General features: G+C 38.3%; 1 protein-coding gene across 2 annotated transcripts in view; it reads left to right on the forward strand.

The window, feature by feature from the left end:
• NPEPPS (aminopeptidase puromycin sensitive) overlaps positions 1–13,759 on the forward strand; it is an 82,554-nt gene that overhangs the window by 57,288 nt on the left and 11,507 nt on the right. For both annotated transcript variants that reach the window (XM_045069922.1, XM_004764705.3), the window contains exons 10-17: positions 952–1,116; positions 1,953–2,057; positions 2,494–2,554; positions 4,969–5,078; positions 6,187–6,250; positions 7,905–8,044; positions 9,591–9,725; positions 11,126–11,345. In XM_045069922.1, coding sequence (XP_044925857.1) covers positions 952–1,116; positions 1,953–2,057; positions 2,494–2,554; positions 4,969–5,078; positions 6,187–6,250; positions 7,905–8,044; positions 9,591–9,725; positions 11,126–11,345 — 1,000 coding nt within the window. The remainder of the gene's footprint in view (positions 1–951; positions 1,117–1,952; positions 2,058–2,493; positions 2,555–4,968; positions 5,079–6,186; positions 6,251–7,904; positions 8,045–9,590; positions 9,726–11,125; positions 11,346–13,759) is intronic.

A 13,759-nucleotide genomic window follows, 5' to 3' on the forward strand; every position in this document is an offset into this window, starting at 1 on the left:
CCAGTTGTTTCTTTACTGAAATTTAAGGGCTCATGATAAGTTGGTGAATAATGAGCTCTGTACCAGCTTATCTTCTTGGAAGCTACTAGTTAAGTAAGTGTACAAACCACTTAGATAGGCTTTCATCACTTAAATATTGAAAATATTTGATCTTTTCAGAATTTTAAATGCCTTTTTTCTTTTCACCATTACATTAGTCTTTTAGCATATATCTTGGATTCTTATATTGCTTTCTTTTTGTAAGTGATTTAATCAACTTTAATGAAACAGAATAAAATCTCTTTCTAAAAAGTTGATTTTTTTTTAAAGTTGGTTTTATCTTTGACTCATTTATATTCTTTGTCCATTTTAATGTTTAATTTTATTAGCAGGTGAGAATTTTATAATCTATAAGTACTTAAACACCGTTCATTACTGAACTACTTATGCCATGAAACTTCTGTTAATTTTACCTAATCTTTTTATAAGCAGTACTACTTTTCTATTTATCTAGAAAGTTTTAACTTGTCAGTCAGTCATTATGGAAATCTTTTCCAGTTTTCCTTGTTTGGTTCTGGTAGCTTTCTGGTTTATTCAACTAAATTTTACCTGACCATATATATAGTCTCTTGCCTCCATTTACCTGTTCTCTTCCTCTTTTCCGTATAAAGGCTTTCTCCCCTCCCTCCCTCCCTTTTCCTTCCATTTTTTCCTAGCTTTGGTAATAGAGTTACTTAGCTATGTTTTGAAAGGTCCCTTAGGCCTAATGCCAAAATCACCAGTTGGCCTTCCTTAGCATCTCTTTTAAGCATCTTTTCTGTTTAGAGATGTGAGTTATTTACTGAATGTTTTTTCCTGAATTTTGGTTTATTAAAAGTTGTAGAGTATAGTGGGAGGGACATGTGAGTTTTTTAAATTAGTGGAATGATAAAAATTTTGTTTTCTTTATACATTTATTTCTTTTATTTTTAGGAATGGTGGACTCATCTTTGGTTAAATGAAGGCTTTGCATCATGGATTGAATATTTGTGTGTAGACCACTGCTTCCCAGAGTATGATATCTGGACTCAGTTTGTATCTGCTGATTACACCCGTGCCCAGGAACTTGATGCTTTAGATAACAGCCATCCTATTGAAGTGAGCCATACTTTTCAGCCATTGTCCTTTGCTCTCATTTCTAAAGAAATAAGTAATTTTTTATAGACATACTTAGGAGCCTGAAAAGAAAGGAAAATTGCGTGGACAATTCACTTGTTTTTTTTTTAGTTCATGTTTTCAGTCTTGAAATCTCACAAGACTTAATAATTATGTTTCTTTTTAAGGTAGGCAGCGTAAGAATTTTATCTTTGTAGAGGCAAGTGCTATATACCCATAAGCATTCATTAAATACATTTTTATTGACTAGTATGGGAGAACCATGCTTGTTGGGCAGTATGCACAAGAGAACATCATGATTCTATTGTTTGTTTCAAAGAAAACTGAACATATTCTTTTATTGTTGTCATTGTCTGTTTCTATATATATTTTATTTCTTTTGACTTAGCTTGTGCTTATTTTGGCTAGTTTAGATGGACAAATTTTGCCTCCAAAGAACTAGACTTACAGTCTACTTTAACATATTTAACCAGGCTCCTATGTAATTGTAAGCCATTACAGTTGCAAGAAATCAAATGTTTCTCATTTCTTCCTTCCTCCCTCTCCCAGTTCCCCAATAAAAAGATCCATGGTGATTTGCCTCCTGGCAAAGCCAAGCCAAGACCTGGAGAGATGATGGGGATCATGTTCTATGCTCCACTTTATTACTGTTAGTTACTACACTCTTTTTTAAGGGTCATCATTATGTATTCATGAGTGAGCTAAAGGCGGAAGAGTGTCTTATGAGTTAGGAGGGTTTTCCTAGAAAGCTTTTTATGTCATTCGGTATTAGAGGCTGTTCGTTTCCTGTCATAACCCTGAATCACACTGTCTGCCAGGTCAGTGTGGGCCATCCTGCTGAAGTTGATGAGATATTTGATGCTATATCATATAGCAAAGGTGCATCTGTCATCCGAATGCTCCATGACTACATTGGGGATAAGGTAAAAAAGCCATTTTAAAAAGTCTTCCATCCTTTTATGGTGAAATCACACAGTGTTTTGCATGGGGAAAAAAGTGTCTACATTTATTTAGATTAAGTTCCTAAGTAATTTTTCTAGACTCTGGAAGGATATTACCCTGATCTGGCTTATCTTTTTTTCTTTTTAATATTGACTCTTACGGTCTCTTAGATGAATGATGTATAAATGTGTTTGGGGGGATGTGTGGGAGGCTGGTATAAAAGTTAAAAACAGACATGCAAGGCAAAGAGGATGCATACTTAAGTAAAAGACAGTAGACATTATGACAGATAGTTGTTTTTCAGTAAGTCTGACACTCAGCTAATTTGAGTAAATTAGCTTTTGAGTACTAATATGCAAATACACTATAAATACCAAGGTCTTAATCTCCTGGATTTTAAAAATTGTGTTTTCTCAGGACTTTAAGAAAGGAATGAACATGTATTTAACCAAGTTCCAACAAAAGAATGCTGCCACAGGTAATCTTTAAGAGCTTGAGATAGCAGTGAAGAGGAGGTGTTGGCACTCTATCCAGAGTGGGACATTTTTTCCAAATGCTTAACCTTCCTTGTGATAGATAGGAAACAAAGTTGACCTGTTTGGTGCCATGTGTTAAGTGATGGATCAGCATGAAACAGAACCTGTTATCCTACCGGTCCCTCTCTAGGACTCTGCTCTCCATAGCTCAGTGTCCTGACCTTAGAGAGTCTGAAGAGTTTGGTTTACCTTACCAGAACTTGTTCTTTTTGGTGGCTCATTGGGGTTTTTTTTTTTTTTTTTGGCCCAAGTTGATCATTGGCCATTAAAATTGCTGCAAATTAACCATTTTTTAGTGAACTTATGAAACTAGTTCAGTGAGTTTGAGTGAAGGTTTAAGATTTTTAAGTGGTTTAAGAGTGTGTAGTGATCTGTGATTTACTGTGTATGGGAGCCAAAAGAAAGAATAAAGGTATGAGTTGACTGAAGATAAAAAGAGCCAGAGTTGGAGTTTTGAGTTCTTCAGTGAACAAAAATAGTTTAAAAGCAAGATTTGTGTAATGTCACTAATACCTAATAGAATGACAGAAGTTCAGAGAGGGATGGCCATGGGCTGTTTCTGAGGTTTGTAACCCATGAATTTAAAAATACAGTATATCTGCCCTCTGTTCAGGACATGATGTAGGCCTGACACTCTCTCCTCCCACCTCCCCAACCCCCCACCGTAAATTTCCATCTCAGTTTATAAGAGAGAGGCATTCCATTCCTTAAAGCAGAGCTACAGGGAAATGTGCTCCTGTAAGTTTTCTGAGTCTTTAGCATGCCCACATGTAATACCTGAGGACAGAACCTTATAGTGCTTAAGCTGTAACATACATGCCATGACCCAGGGTCTGTGGAAGTGTTTGTAGTTCATTTGGTCTGGGGAGAGACCGGAGGATCTGCCTAACAAGCTTCCGGGCAAAGCCGGTACCTCTGGTTTAGCCACCACCCTTTGCACAGCGAGGCCTACCTTGTACCATTTCTTGATTTGCTGGTGTTATGAAGGACAGTTGGTAGTTCAGACACAATGCAACCCCCATCCATGGTTTTGATTGTCTCTCTTCACTCCCCTTTGCTTAATCCATGCCTTTACGATCTCTCTCCTCAACTCCATAGTTGCCTACCAGCTTAGTACTTCTTGCCTGCCCCACTCTCTTCAGTTTTCTCTCTCACCCTGAGGCTGCCCAGGGTCATCTTTTTAAAGCGAGTCTCTGACTGCCTCACCTGCTGATTAAAAACACTTGTGTTACTTTACTCCCCTGTACAGCAGAGCCCCTGGCAGCTAGCCCCGCCTACTGTCTCAGCCTCACTGCCTACTGCTCCCACACCTGGGCCTCTGTCTTATGCTTACTGAACATTTGCTGTTACTGATATTTTCTGTCTTTTCTTAATACTTTCTTCTTTGTACATAGGCCATTTATTCTACCTGGATTGCCCTTTTCCCTTTGTGAGTCTAATGAACAACTCCTCTTCAAAATGCAGTCCAAAAGCCTAACTCTCATGAAGCCTTTATTTTTTTGGATTTTTCTTGAAGGGCTTTTCCTCTGTTCATGTCCTCCTTCTAGTGTGTATTACAGTGTATTGCTTTTTTGTTTACTTGACCACCAGTGCTGTTTGACCGTGAGTTTACTGCAGCCTCAGAGCACTGAGTATTTTTTAACTTCTGTTAATTGAATGGGTATAACGGTTTTATATGGATTGTTTAGGGGTGATCTTGAAGATGTTTCTATTTGTTTCCATTTCTTCTTGTATGAATTTACCTGTTTGTCTTTTATTTATTAAAATTGGTGATTTTTTTTTTTTTTAAGTAAATTCTAGGCCCAGCGTGGGGTTTGAACTCATGATCCTGAGATCAAGAGTTGCATGCCCCACCGACTAAACCAGCCAGGCACCCCTATAATTTGTGATTTTTTTTTTTTTTTAGTACATTGGAACAATTAAGGACATCTGAGACTTTTAAGACCAGTTTTTGTAATAGAGTTTATTTAATGTGGAGATGAGGGGACATTAATTTGACTCCTGTTTGTCTCCTGAACCTGAAAGAACCAAAGAATTGGTTAGCAAAAGGGGCACCTGGGTGGCTCAGTGGGTTAAAGCCTCTGTCTTCGGCTCGGGTCATGATCTCAGGGTCCTGGGATTGAGCCCCATATCAGGCTCTCTGCAGAGAGCCTGCTTCCCTTCCTCTCTCTCTGCCTGCCTGTCTACTTGTAATCTCTGTCTGTCAAATAAATAAATAAAATCTTAAAAAATCTTAAAAAAAGGAAAAAAAATCGGTTAGCAGTATGATGTCAGGAGTTACAGAAAATTTTTGGTTTGTTTAAGAAAACAAAAATATAAACATTTTAGATTTTCATTGTTTGTGTTTATCTTCTAGAGGATCTCTGGGAAAGTTTAGAGAATGCCAGTGGTAAACCTATAGCAGCAGTGATGAACACCTGGACCAAACAGATGGGATTCCCCCTCATTTATGTGGAAGCAGAACAGGTAACCTTACAACAGACCCTCCAGTTCCCCTGCCGCGGCGTGGAATGAAATTCAGTCAGTGTCATCAGGTTTGCTTTTCTGTATGTTTGTATTCTAGGTAACATTGAACCCAGCCCTTGCATTGTTTCCTTGGCTATATATTATCTCTGACCGTTTGTCCCCCACATCATTAAAATCATACATACTTACAGGAGAAAACAAAGTGTTGTCTACTTTCACTGTCCCCAAGGAGAACTCTGTAAACTTGTTGATGTGTTGTTGCTGTTGTTGTTGTTGTTGTTTTAAGTTTATTTATTTATTTATTTAATCTCTATTCCCCATGTGGGGCTTGAACTCACGACCCTGAGATCAAGAGTTGCTTGCTCTTCTGACTGAGCCAGCCAGGCACCCCATGGTGTAAACCTAAAATGAACAAGTGGGGTTTATTCCAGGACTGCAGAATTGGTTTAAGCTCAGCCTTTGAACCAAGCTGTGTGCTTCTTCATGTTTATTGGTCACTCTGAAAATTTAAATTCCTGACATGCTAATCTAAGGTTGCACTTTTTAGAAGTGGAAGAGTCTGAAGACATAACCTCCCTCTATAAAGATTAAAACAGCTTGCTGTACTGTTATTTATTATGTATCCTTGTGGAAGTGGTAGTAGTTTTAAGTTCTTGTCTGCGTATAAATCCCTTCATTACGTACAACATGGCCTTTTATTTAAAGTATTGTTATTTTGAGGGGCGCCTGGGTGGCACAGTGGGTTAAAGCTTCTCTCTTCAGCTCAGGTCATGATTCCGGGGTCCTGGGATCCAGCCCCATATCAGGCTCTCTGCTCAGCAGGGAGCCTGCTTCCTCCTCTCTCTCTCTCTCTCTCTCTCTCTTTCTCTGCCTGCTTGTAATCTCTATCAAATAAATAAAATCTTAAAAAAAAAAAAGTATTGTTATTTTGAGGACTAAATGAGAAGTGATGTCTTCTCCCATTATATAGTGTCGTCATCTTCATCACTGTTGCAGTTTGGGACACTTGGCTGTCCTGGTTTCACCTTCTGTTTTGTCACAGAAGTGTTGCCCCCACAAAAAAAAAAAGTCAATACTACTATTTTAGCTTTTGTTTTTCCTTCTTTAGGTAGAAGATGACAGATTATTGAGGTTGTCCCAAAGGAAGTTCTGTGCCAGTGGACCATATGTTGGTAAGCAAGTGGCTTTAAGTGGGAGTTGGTAAATGAATTTGAATACCATATGAGTAGTGTTCCAATTAATAGGAAATAATCCACTTTTCAGTATTTTTAATAGAATTAATAGAATTAAAAATAAGGAAAAAAATAAGGAAATATTAATGAAATAAAAATGAAATCTAGGAAATCAGAAAAGATTCATGAGATATTTGTAGTGTTTTGATATTCTTTGATTTTTTAAATTCCCTGTTTCTGTGTATTATTGGAAGCTATAAGGAGTAAATTAGGAACACCCAAGAAGTAATGTCTCTAGCCTTCATTCCTAAAAGAAGCCTTGGTGCACACTTGTATGGGTAGCTAATTTTTTTTTTTTTAAATTCTTGGGCATACTAAGTAAGTGAACAAGTAAATAAATAAAGCCCAGTCATTATTTAGCATTATTATGTACCAGTTACCGTGCTAAGCAGTATAGCTTAGTAGTACTTAGAAGTACTGATCCTTCTTTTAAAGTCTTAGCAACCCCATTAGGTAGATAGTATTATTTCCATTTTATAAATGAGGGAGCTAAGGAAAAGGTGGGTTAGTTAAGTGGCCCAAGGTCACCTATCTAATGAGTTAAAGAGTAGGAATTCAAACAAAATAGTTGGATTACATGAGTTTATACCTTAAACCACCACTCGACTCTGGTTTTTCAAAGATTTCTACAGGTCGTTGATTCTTTTGCTCAGAAAATTAGAAGTGTTTCTCTGTACCTTTCTCACCTCCTTTATAATAACAATTCTTAGTAAGGGGAGATGTATATCAGAATCACCAATATGTTTTTATGTTCCACCCTCCAAAATATGGTACACTCTACTAGGGTTAAGAGGTACAGCCTTCCATCCTTCCCTTGCTTAGCATTTAGAATTACTCTTTAAATAACTATGTCTGATAAGTTAGATGACAGGCTTGTTATCCAAAATAAATCCTTAAGTGTTACATTTTCTGTTTGCTGCCTCATAACAGTCTGCATGATAGGACTGACAGGATTTGCAGTTTTTTCAAACACTCTGTGACCAGTATAGGTAGTAATAAAACCGGAACTATCTCAACATTAGAAGAAAATTCTGATTTGTCGTTTAGCCTAATAGCATAAAGTATATAACTTATTAAGAGTTTACATTAACGCACTGGGCGGTGACTCTATTCTGTTCAGTATCTTAATTCAGAGTCTGTTTTGCTATCTGATACCTCAAAGGCAGTATGTTATCTGCCTTAAAAAAGTTTTGACTTTTAGCTATCACTTTTTAGTGGTGGAATCCATCAGCTCCAGGGATTGTCGTGTCTATCACAGAAATAAAATCAACCCTTCATTGTTTCAGGAGTATATATACCTGCACCTTAGAATGTTTTTAAATGCTATGTGAGAGCTTTTACGTACTCGAAATTTCTCTTAACAATAAAATCATTACTGTCTCTATTGCTCTGTAACAGGAAAGTGGCTCTTCCTTTATACTAGTATTATTCCGGTTGTGGAAGAGTTTATGTACCATTGAACATGAGCTGTTGGCTTAACAGTTAGACTCGAGTTCATGTGTAGGACGCCTGTCCTCTCTCTCCGCCTTACCCTCTTTTTTTTCCAGTGACAAACTATTTCTCAAGTTTCCTATTCGTTCTTCTTTTGCTTAAGGAGAAGACTGTCCCCAGTGGATGGTTCCTATCACGATCTCTACTAGCGAAGATCCCAACCATGCCAAACTGAAAATTCTGATGGATAAGCCAGAGATGAATGTGGTTTTGAAAAACGTCAGACCAGACCAGTGGGTAAAGGTGAGTCTAGAAATGGCCTGTTTTTATCTGACCTAAATTGATTGATTTCTGTCACTCCCCTTATGCATGTTATGGCTGGCTCTAAATTCTGCGTTAGTTTGGACTAGGACTTACAAAGACAGAAACGTAGGGCCAATTTTCAAATAATATGGTCTAGATATCTTCCCTTATGTCAGTTAAGGAAGTGATAGATAAGCAGATATTAAAAGATGGGATCAAAGGGGAAAAAATAGTAGATTATGTGTGAAGTCACATTAACCAAACGATTTGTAGTCTTGCAACTTCAAACTGCACTGTCATTGTGATGAGATGATATGTTGTCATTGGAAATGTACAGCTATAATCAGGTGAGCTCAGACATGTAATAATAAGTTTGTGTCACTGAAATGTGAAATCCTGTAACTGATGTTGGGAAACCATTTCATAAAAAATAACAGTTGGTAAAGATGATTTTTCATTATCCTGTACTCTGCACCATTCATAATGAAAGTATCTACTAGACTTTTTACCCAGTTAGAGGTTCCTAATAAGACTTATATGTTGTCTCAGACTTCTTTGCTTTTCTGAAAAGAACCATTTTTCCCTTTGTTTTAATACATATTTTACTTACTGGAATAGTGTATTACCACCATTTGAAATTATATCTGGAAGATGATGTAGCTGTATGAAATTTTTCTTACAAATAAGAAAAACATATGTACACAGTGATTGTAATTGAGTAAATAAAGGTATTATTCCTGTAATGAAAGGTAAAGGGAATCAATAAAATAGCAGTTGTATTATTGTGAGGTGATTTTTTAAAAAATACTTACATATAAATAGAAAAATATTTATATCTTATGCTATTATTTTAGCTGCAAAGTGTTATGTATATAAGTATTATCAGAAATATTTTTCCCTAGGGCTAACAACACATTATATGTTAATAAAAAATCTTTTAAAAAAAGAAATATTTTTGCCTATTAGTAAATAGCTTATAGAGAATAATGACAGTCCCTGATTACCTTACTCCACAAATCATGTGAAATTACCTTTTAAGTCTCCTTAAGTCTTTAAAATCTAGGACCTGAGCATTGTTCTCTTGAGAGTCTGGCTGAGTAGATGAGTGTAAAGGCTTAGTCTTCCTCAGATATTCCACAGCCCATGCACTCTTACATACAGTAAATATTTTCTGTAAACTTAAAACTGTCCACTTCGAGTGGATAGAAACTGGCCCATGTGACTCCCATCCTCCCTACCATCCAGCTCAGTTTGGAGCCTGATGTGGGGCTCAGTCTCCTGACCCTGAGATCATGACCTGAACTGAGATCAAGAGTCAGACAGCTTAACCAACTGAACCACCCAGGCGCCCCGACAACCGATTTCTATCTTTACGTGTTGTTTCATGTTCATCCCTGCCTGCATATGTGAGCTTTGTTGTTGTTTTTGCTCAGATAAACAAAAACCAGAACACTTTTCACACCTGCTAAAGATTGTTTAAAAAAAAAAAAAAGAAAAGAAAAAGAAAAACTGTTTTATTAACAATGACCATTGGGTATCTTTTCAGTTAAACCTGGGAACAGTTGGATTTTATCGGACCCAGTATAGCTCAGCCATGCTGGAAAGTTTATTACCAGGCATTCGTGATCTTTCTCTGCCCCCTGTGGATCGACTTGGATTACAGAATGACCTCTTCTCCTTGGTGAGTCTCCCTCAAGTAGTATGATGGATTTTGTTGATTAAAGGATTTTGTTTTTCCTTGAGTGTCTGACTGAAACATAATTAGAAGAATATGGTTCTTCCTGAAGGTTGAACACCTTCTGGGACTAGAACAAATGACTAATTATTAATTAACAAGACAAGATTAAACACATCTAATTTACCAGAAACAAATCCCATCTCACTACTCCTAAGGCAGGTTTTGCAACTAAAACTATCCTTTGTAAGGCAGAAATTCTTCTTGGTAGAAATAGGTATGAGCCTTGAAGAAACTTCCCTATTGATGTGTTGGTTTTTTTAAAAATAATTAATTTAGAGTGATTTATGTGTTCTAAAATAGTGATTGTACTTCTCTTGAAACATCTAGTATTCTTTAACATTCCATTGCTACTCTAATAATAGCCCATTAGCTTTAGAATTATGTTATATTTGACTTTGTTCCAGAAAGGATATAAATCAGCAATTAGTAATATTATCTTTATGACTCCAACATAGGTTAGATAATTGCCAGATGTCTGTGATAAAATTGTCAGATTCCTCCTAGTGTTCCTTTAAATTGGACTTGAAATTTTCCCTCCCCTCTGCAGTAACTGGTTTTGGATTCCTCCTTTGTATAAACACAGATTAGCATTGATGCACAAAACCTCACATCTGCTGATCTCATTGCTGAGAGAGACCTGTCCCAGGAGAGTGGTGTGTTTGTGCAGTTGGCTGCTGTAACAGAAGTTCTTTTTCCTAGCTCTGTTAGTTAATTCTGAAAGGACTCTGAATTTGTAGTGCCTTCCAGTTTGCCTTCTTTTAGAAATGAGTGAAGGACAGGCTGACGTTGACACAGTCTTCAAGTCCAGTTTTGAAAGAGCCTCTGTCAAAAGCCAAAGCCCTGACTATTTTTGCATCTTTTCTGAAAGTCTGAGAATTTTTTTAAATAAAAAGAAAACCAAAGCCCAGACACTGGATAGAAATAGAAGTTCACTGTTTTCTTTCTTGCTTTCTTTTTTTTTCTTTCTTGCTTTCTTTCGCTTTGAAGTGTAGTTGATACACAATGTTACATGAGTTTCAGGTGTGCAGCTTACTGATTCCACAAGTCTGTGCCTCTTGCTGCGCTCACTGCACGTGTAGCCACCATCTGTCACCAGACCAAGTGTGCTTCCTTACTTGGCTCTTTTATAAATAGCAAAAAAAAAAAAAAAAAAAAAGTAAAGAAGGAATGTTGTCATGATAGCATTTTTATTTAAATAATCCCCTGATTTTATATAGCCTCATTTCCTTTAAATCAGAGACATGACTGACTAGCAGTAGATAATGCTGAAAATGCATGCTTGTGTTTTTTTGTTTTAGTTTTTGTTTGAAGACTAGATTAATTTATGTTTTTTCCTATCCCAGGCTCGAGCTGGAATCATTAGCACTGTAGAGGTTCTAAAAGTCATGGAGGCTTTTGTGAATGAGCCCAATTATACTGTGTGGAGCGACCTGAGCTGTAACCTGGGGATTCTCTCAACTCTCTTGTCCCACACAGACTTCTATGAGGAAATCCAGGAGTTTGTGAAAGATGTCTTTTCACCTATAGGGGAGAGACTGGGCTGGGACCCCAAACCTGGAGAAGGTAATGGGTGTGCTGAATGGGGAAGTAGTAGAGGAGAAATTGATCCTTTTTTACTCAGCTGTTGTTAACAGTGTCAGTAATGTTTTTGTATCTGCTGGATGTTACTATGTATTCAGCTCACCAGAAATTAACTCTTAGGCCTTTTAAGTTTATTGGTGAAATTACATGGGTTGCAAAGTAAAAACAGTGGTGGTTATGTGTATTCACGGCTAAATATGATTTGTAAACAAATCAAATGGTGGAAATAGAAATCTTTTACAGAGTTCCAAAGGCCAATCTATAATCAAGGAAAGCTAAAGGGAATTTTGGATTATTTTATTTATTATTACCCTAAATTCCAGGCACCTTATATGTATGACTTATAAAGACACTGAGAGACAGTACCTGAACTAAGGAAATTATTTACTTTCTCCATGTGTTCTCTCCTCTGATTATTTCTGTAATCACATATTTACTCTTTTGCTGTCCTGTACATGTTGGGAATGGTGGGTGATCTGAAGACTTTATATATAATTATTTTCTACCATCTGCAAATAACTAAAGATGGTATTTCCCTCCCGAGCAGTCTTGTCCCAGAGGGGGTCTTTTGCAGTAAGAGCAGCAGTAACAATTACCTAGAGCTCTGTGTTTTGCCTTCATTGATTCAGCAAATACTTATGCACCTAGTAAATAACCAGGTTCTGTTCTGGGAGCTGGTGGTACAACAGTGAAGAAAGCATTGCCCTGTGTGGCTTACTTCTAGTGGGAGGCACGGCAAATCATTAAATACATGATATTTTAGCTAGCAGCGGCATCATGAAGAAAAATCCAGATAGGTGAGGTAGCCAAAGAGGAGGAGGCCAGTAGCTCATCGAGTGGTCAGAGCAGCTGTCCCTCGTGATGAGGTGATGTGTGTGCATAAGCAGAGACCTCTGAGAGAGAGCTGGGAGGCCATCCAGAGGGAAAGGTTCCAGCAGGGAACAGCCAGTGTGGAAGGCCTGCAGCAGGAGCATGCTTGTGTCCTTGTGATTAGAGTCAGGACAGAGTAGTGAGGGAAACAGGGAGTGGGAAGCGGTTCAGCTCCTGTAGGACCTGTGGGAGCTCGTACACTATTTTGGATTTTCACAGTTAGTGGTATGAGAAGCAAACTTGAGAGCTGAAGAAGAACATGACTGGATCTGCTTTGTGGAAACCAGAATGGAGTTGAGAGCCCAGAGAAAGGAGCAGGGAAACAGGTTACAAAGTGCAGTTGAGGCACTGGTTGCAGCTTGCGCTTGTAGGTGGTAAATTCTGTGGTTGTTCTGAAGGCAGAACTGAATCTGTTTGGTGGTGGACTGGCTGCAGTGGAGTGAGAGGAGCCGCCACATTCTGGCCTCGAGACTGAAGGAGTGAAGTTGCCATCTGCAGGAATGGGGAAGACTGCTGCAGCAGCAGGCTGGGGGCGGAGGCAATCAGGAGTTGAGTTTTAGACATGAGAAATGTGAGGTCCTTTTAAACATCCTAGTGGTCTAGGCCAAATAAATCCACTTAGTTTGTAGATGGTATATATAGCTACGAAACTAGAGATCATGCAGGGCCTGAATGTAAGTGGAGAGAAGAATAGTCTGAGGACTAGGTCTTCGGCTAGGCTAGGATTTGGAGATTGGGTGGAAGAGGAGGTATCAGCTAGGGAGACTCACTGACCAGGGAGGTGAGAGAGTAAGGAGCAAGGAGATGTCCCAGACAGCTTAAGAAGCAGTGCAGATGGAGGGGCGCCTGGGTGGCTGGGCTCAGTTGGTTACGTGGCTGCCTTCGGCTCAGGTCATGATCCTGGAGTCCCAGGATCGAGTCCCGCATCAGGCTCCCTGCTCAGTGGGAAATCTGCTTCTCTCTGACCTTACCCCGTCTTGTGCACACTCTCTCTCTTTCTCAAATAAATAAAATCTTAAAAAAAAAAAAAGACAGTACAGTTGGAGAGTAATCCACCATGACAAATGCTGCTCTGAGTCAGGCAAGGTAAAGAACTGGTGATTACCTTGGCAAATTTTGTGGAGTGGTGGTGACCAGTTTTGGGTTCTCCAGACTGGGAGTAGGGGAAGAGGAGACAACATACTTAGACAGCTTTTTAAAGGAGTCTTTGCTGAAAGGGGGTAGTCTGGAGAGAGCTAGGTGAGTGGAGATACTTTTTTTTTTTTTAACAAAGTGGGAGATTTTATAACGTTTTTGTGCTGATGACAGTGATGGAATAGTAACAGAAAAATTCATGGTGTAAAAAGAGGGGAGTAATTGCTGGAGTGATGGCCAAGTGACGGAGAAAAGTCAGATCAGTGGAGGACTGGCTTTAGGCAGGAACAGAGATCCCAGAAACAAGACAGGAGAGGGTATGTGGAGACAGTTATAGGCAAAATAGTGGATGTTGTCTTTCTTTGTCATGGTGATAATGTGTAAAACTTTAT

The sequence above is a fragment of the Mustela putorius genome, unplaced genomic scaffold (assembly GCF_011764305.1).
Source record: "Mustela putorius furo isolate JIRA1106 unplaced genomic scaffold, ASM1176430v1.1 tig00003962_pilon_pilon_pilon, whole genome shotgun sequence".
Lineage (NCBI taxonomy): Eukaryota > Metazoa > Chordata > Mammalia > Carnivora > Mustelidae > Mustela > Mustela putorius.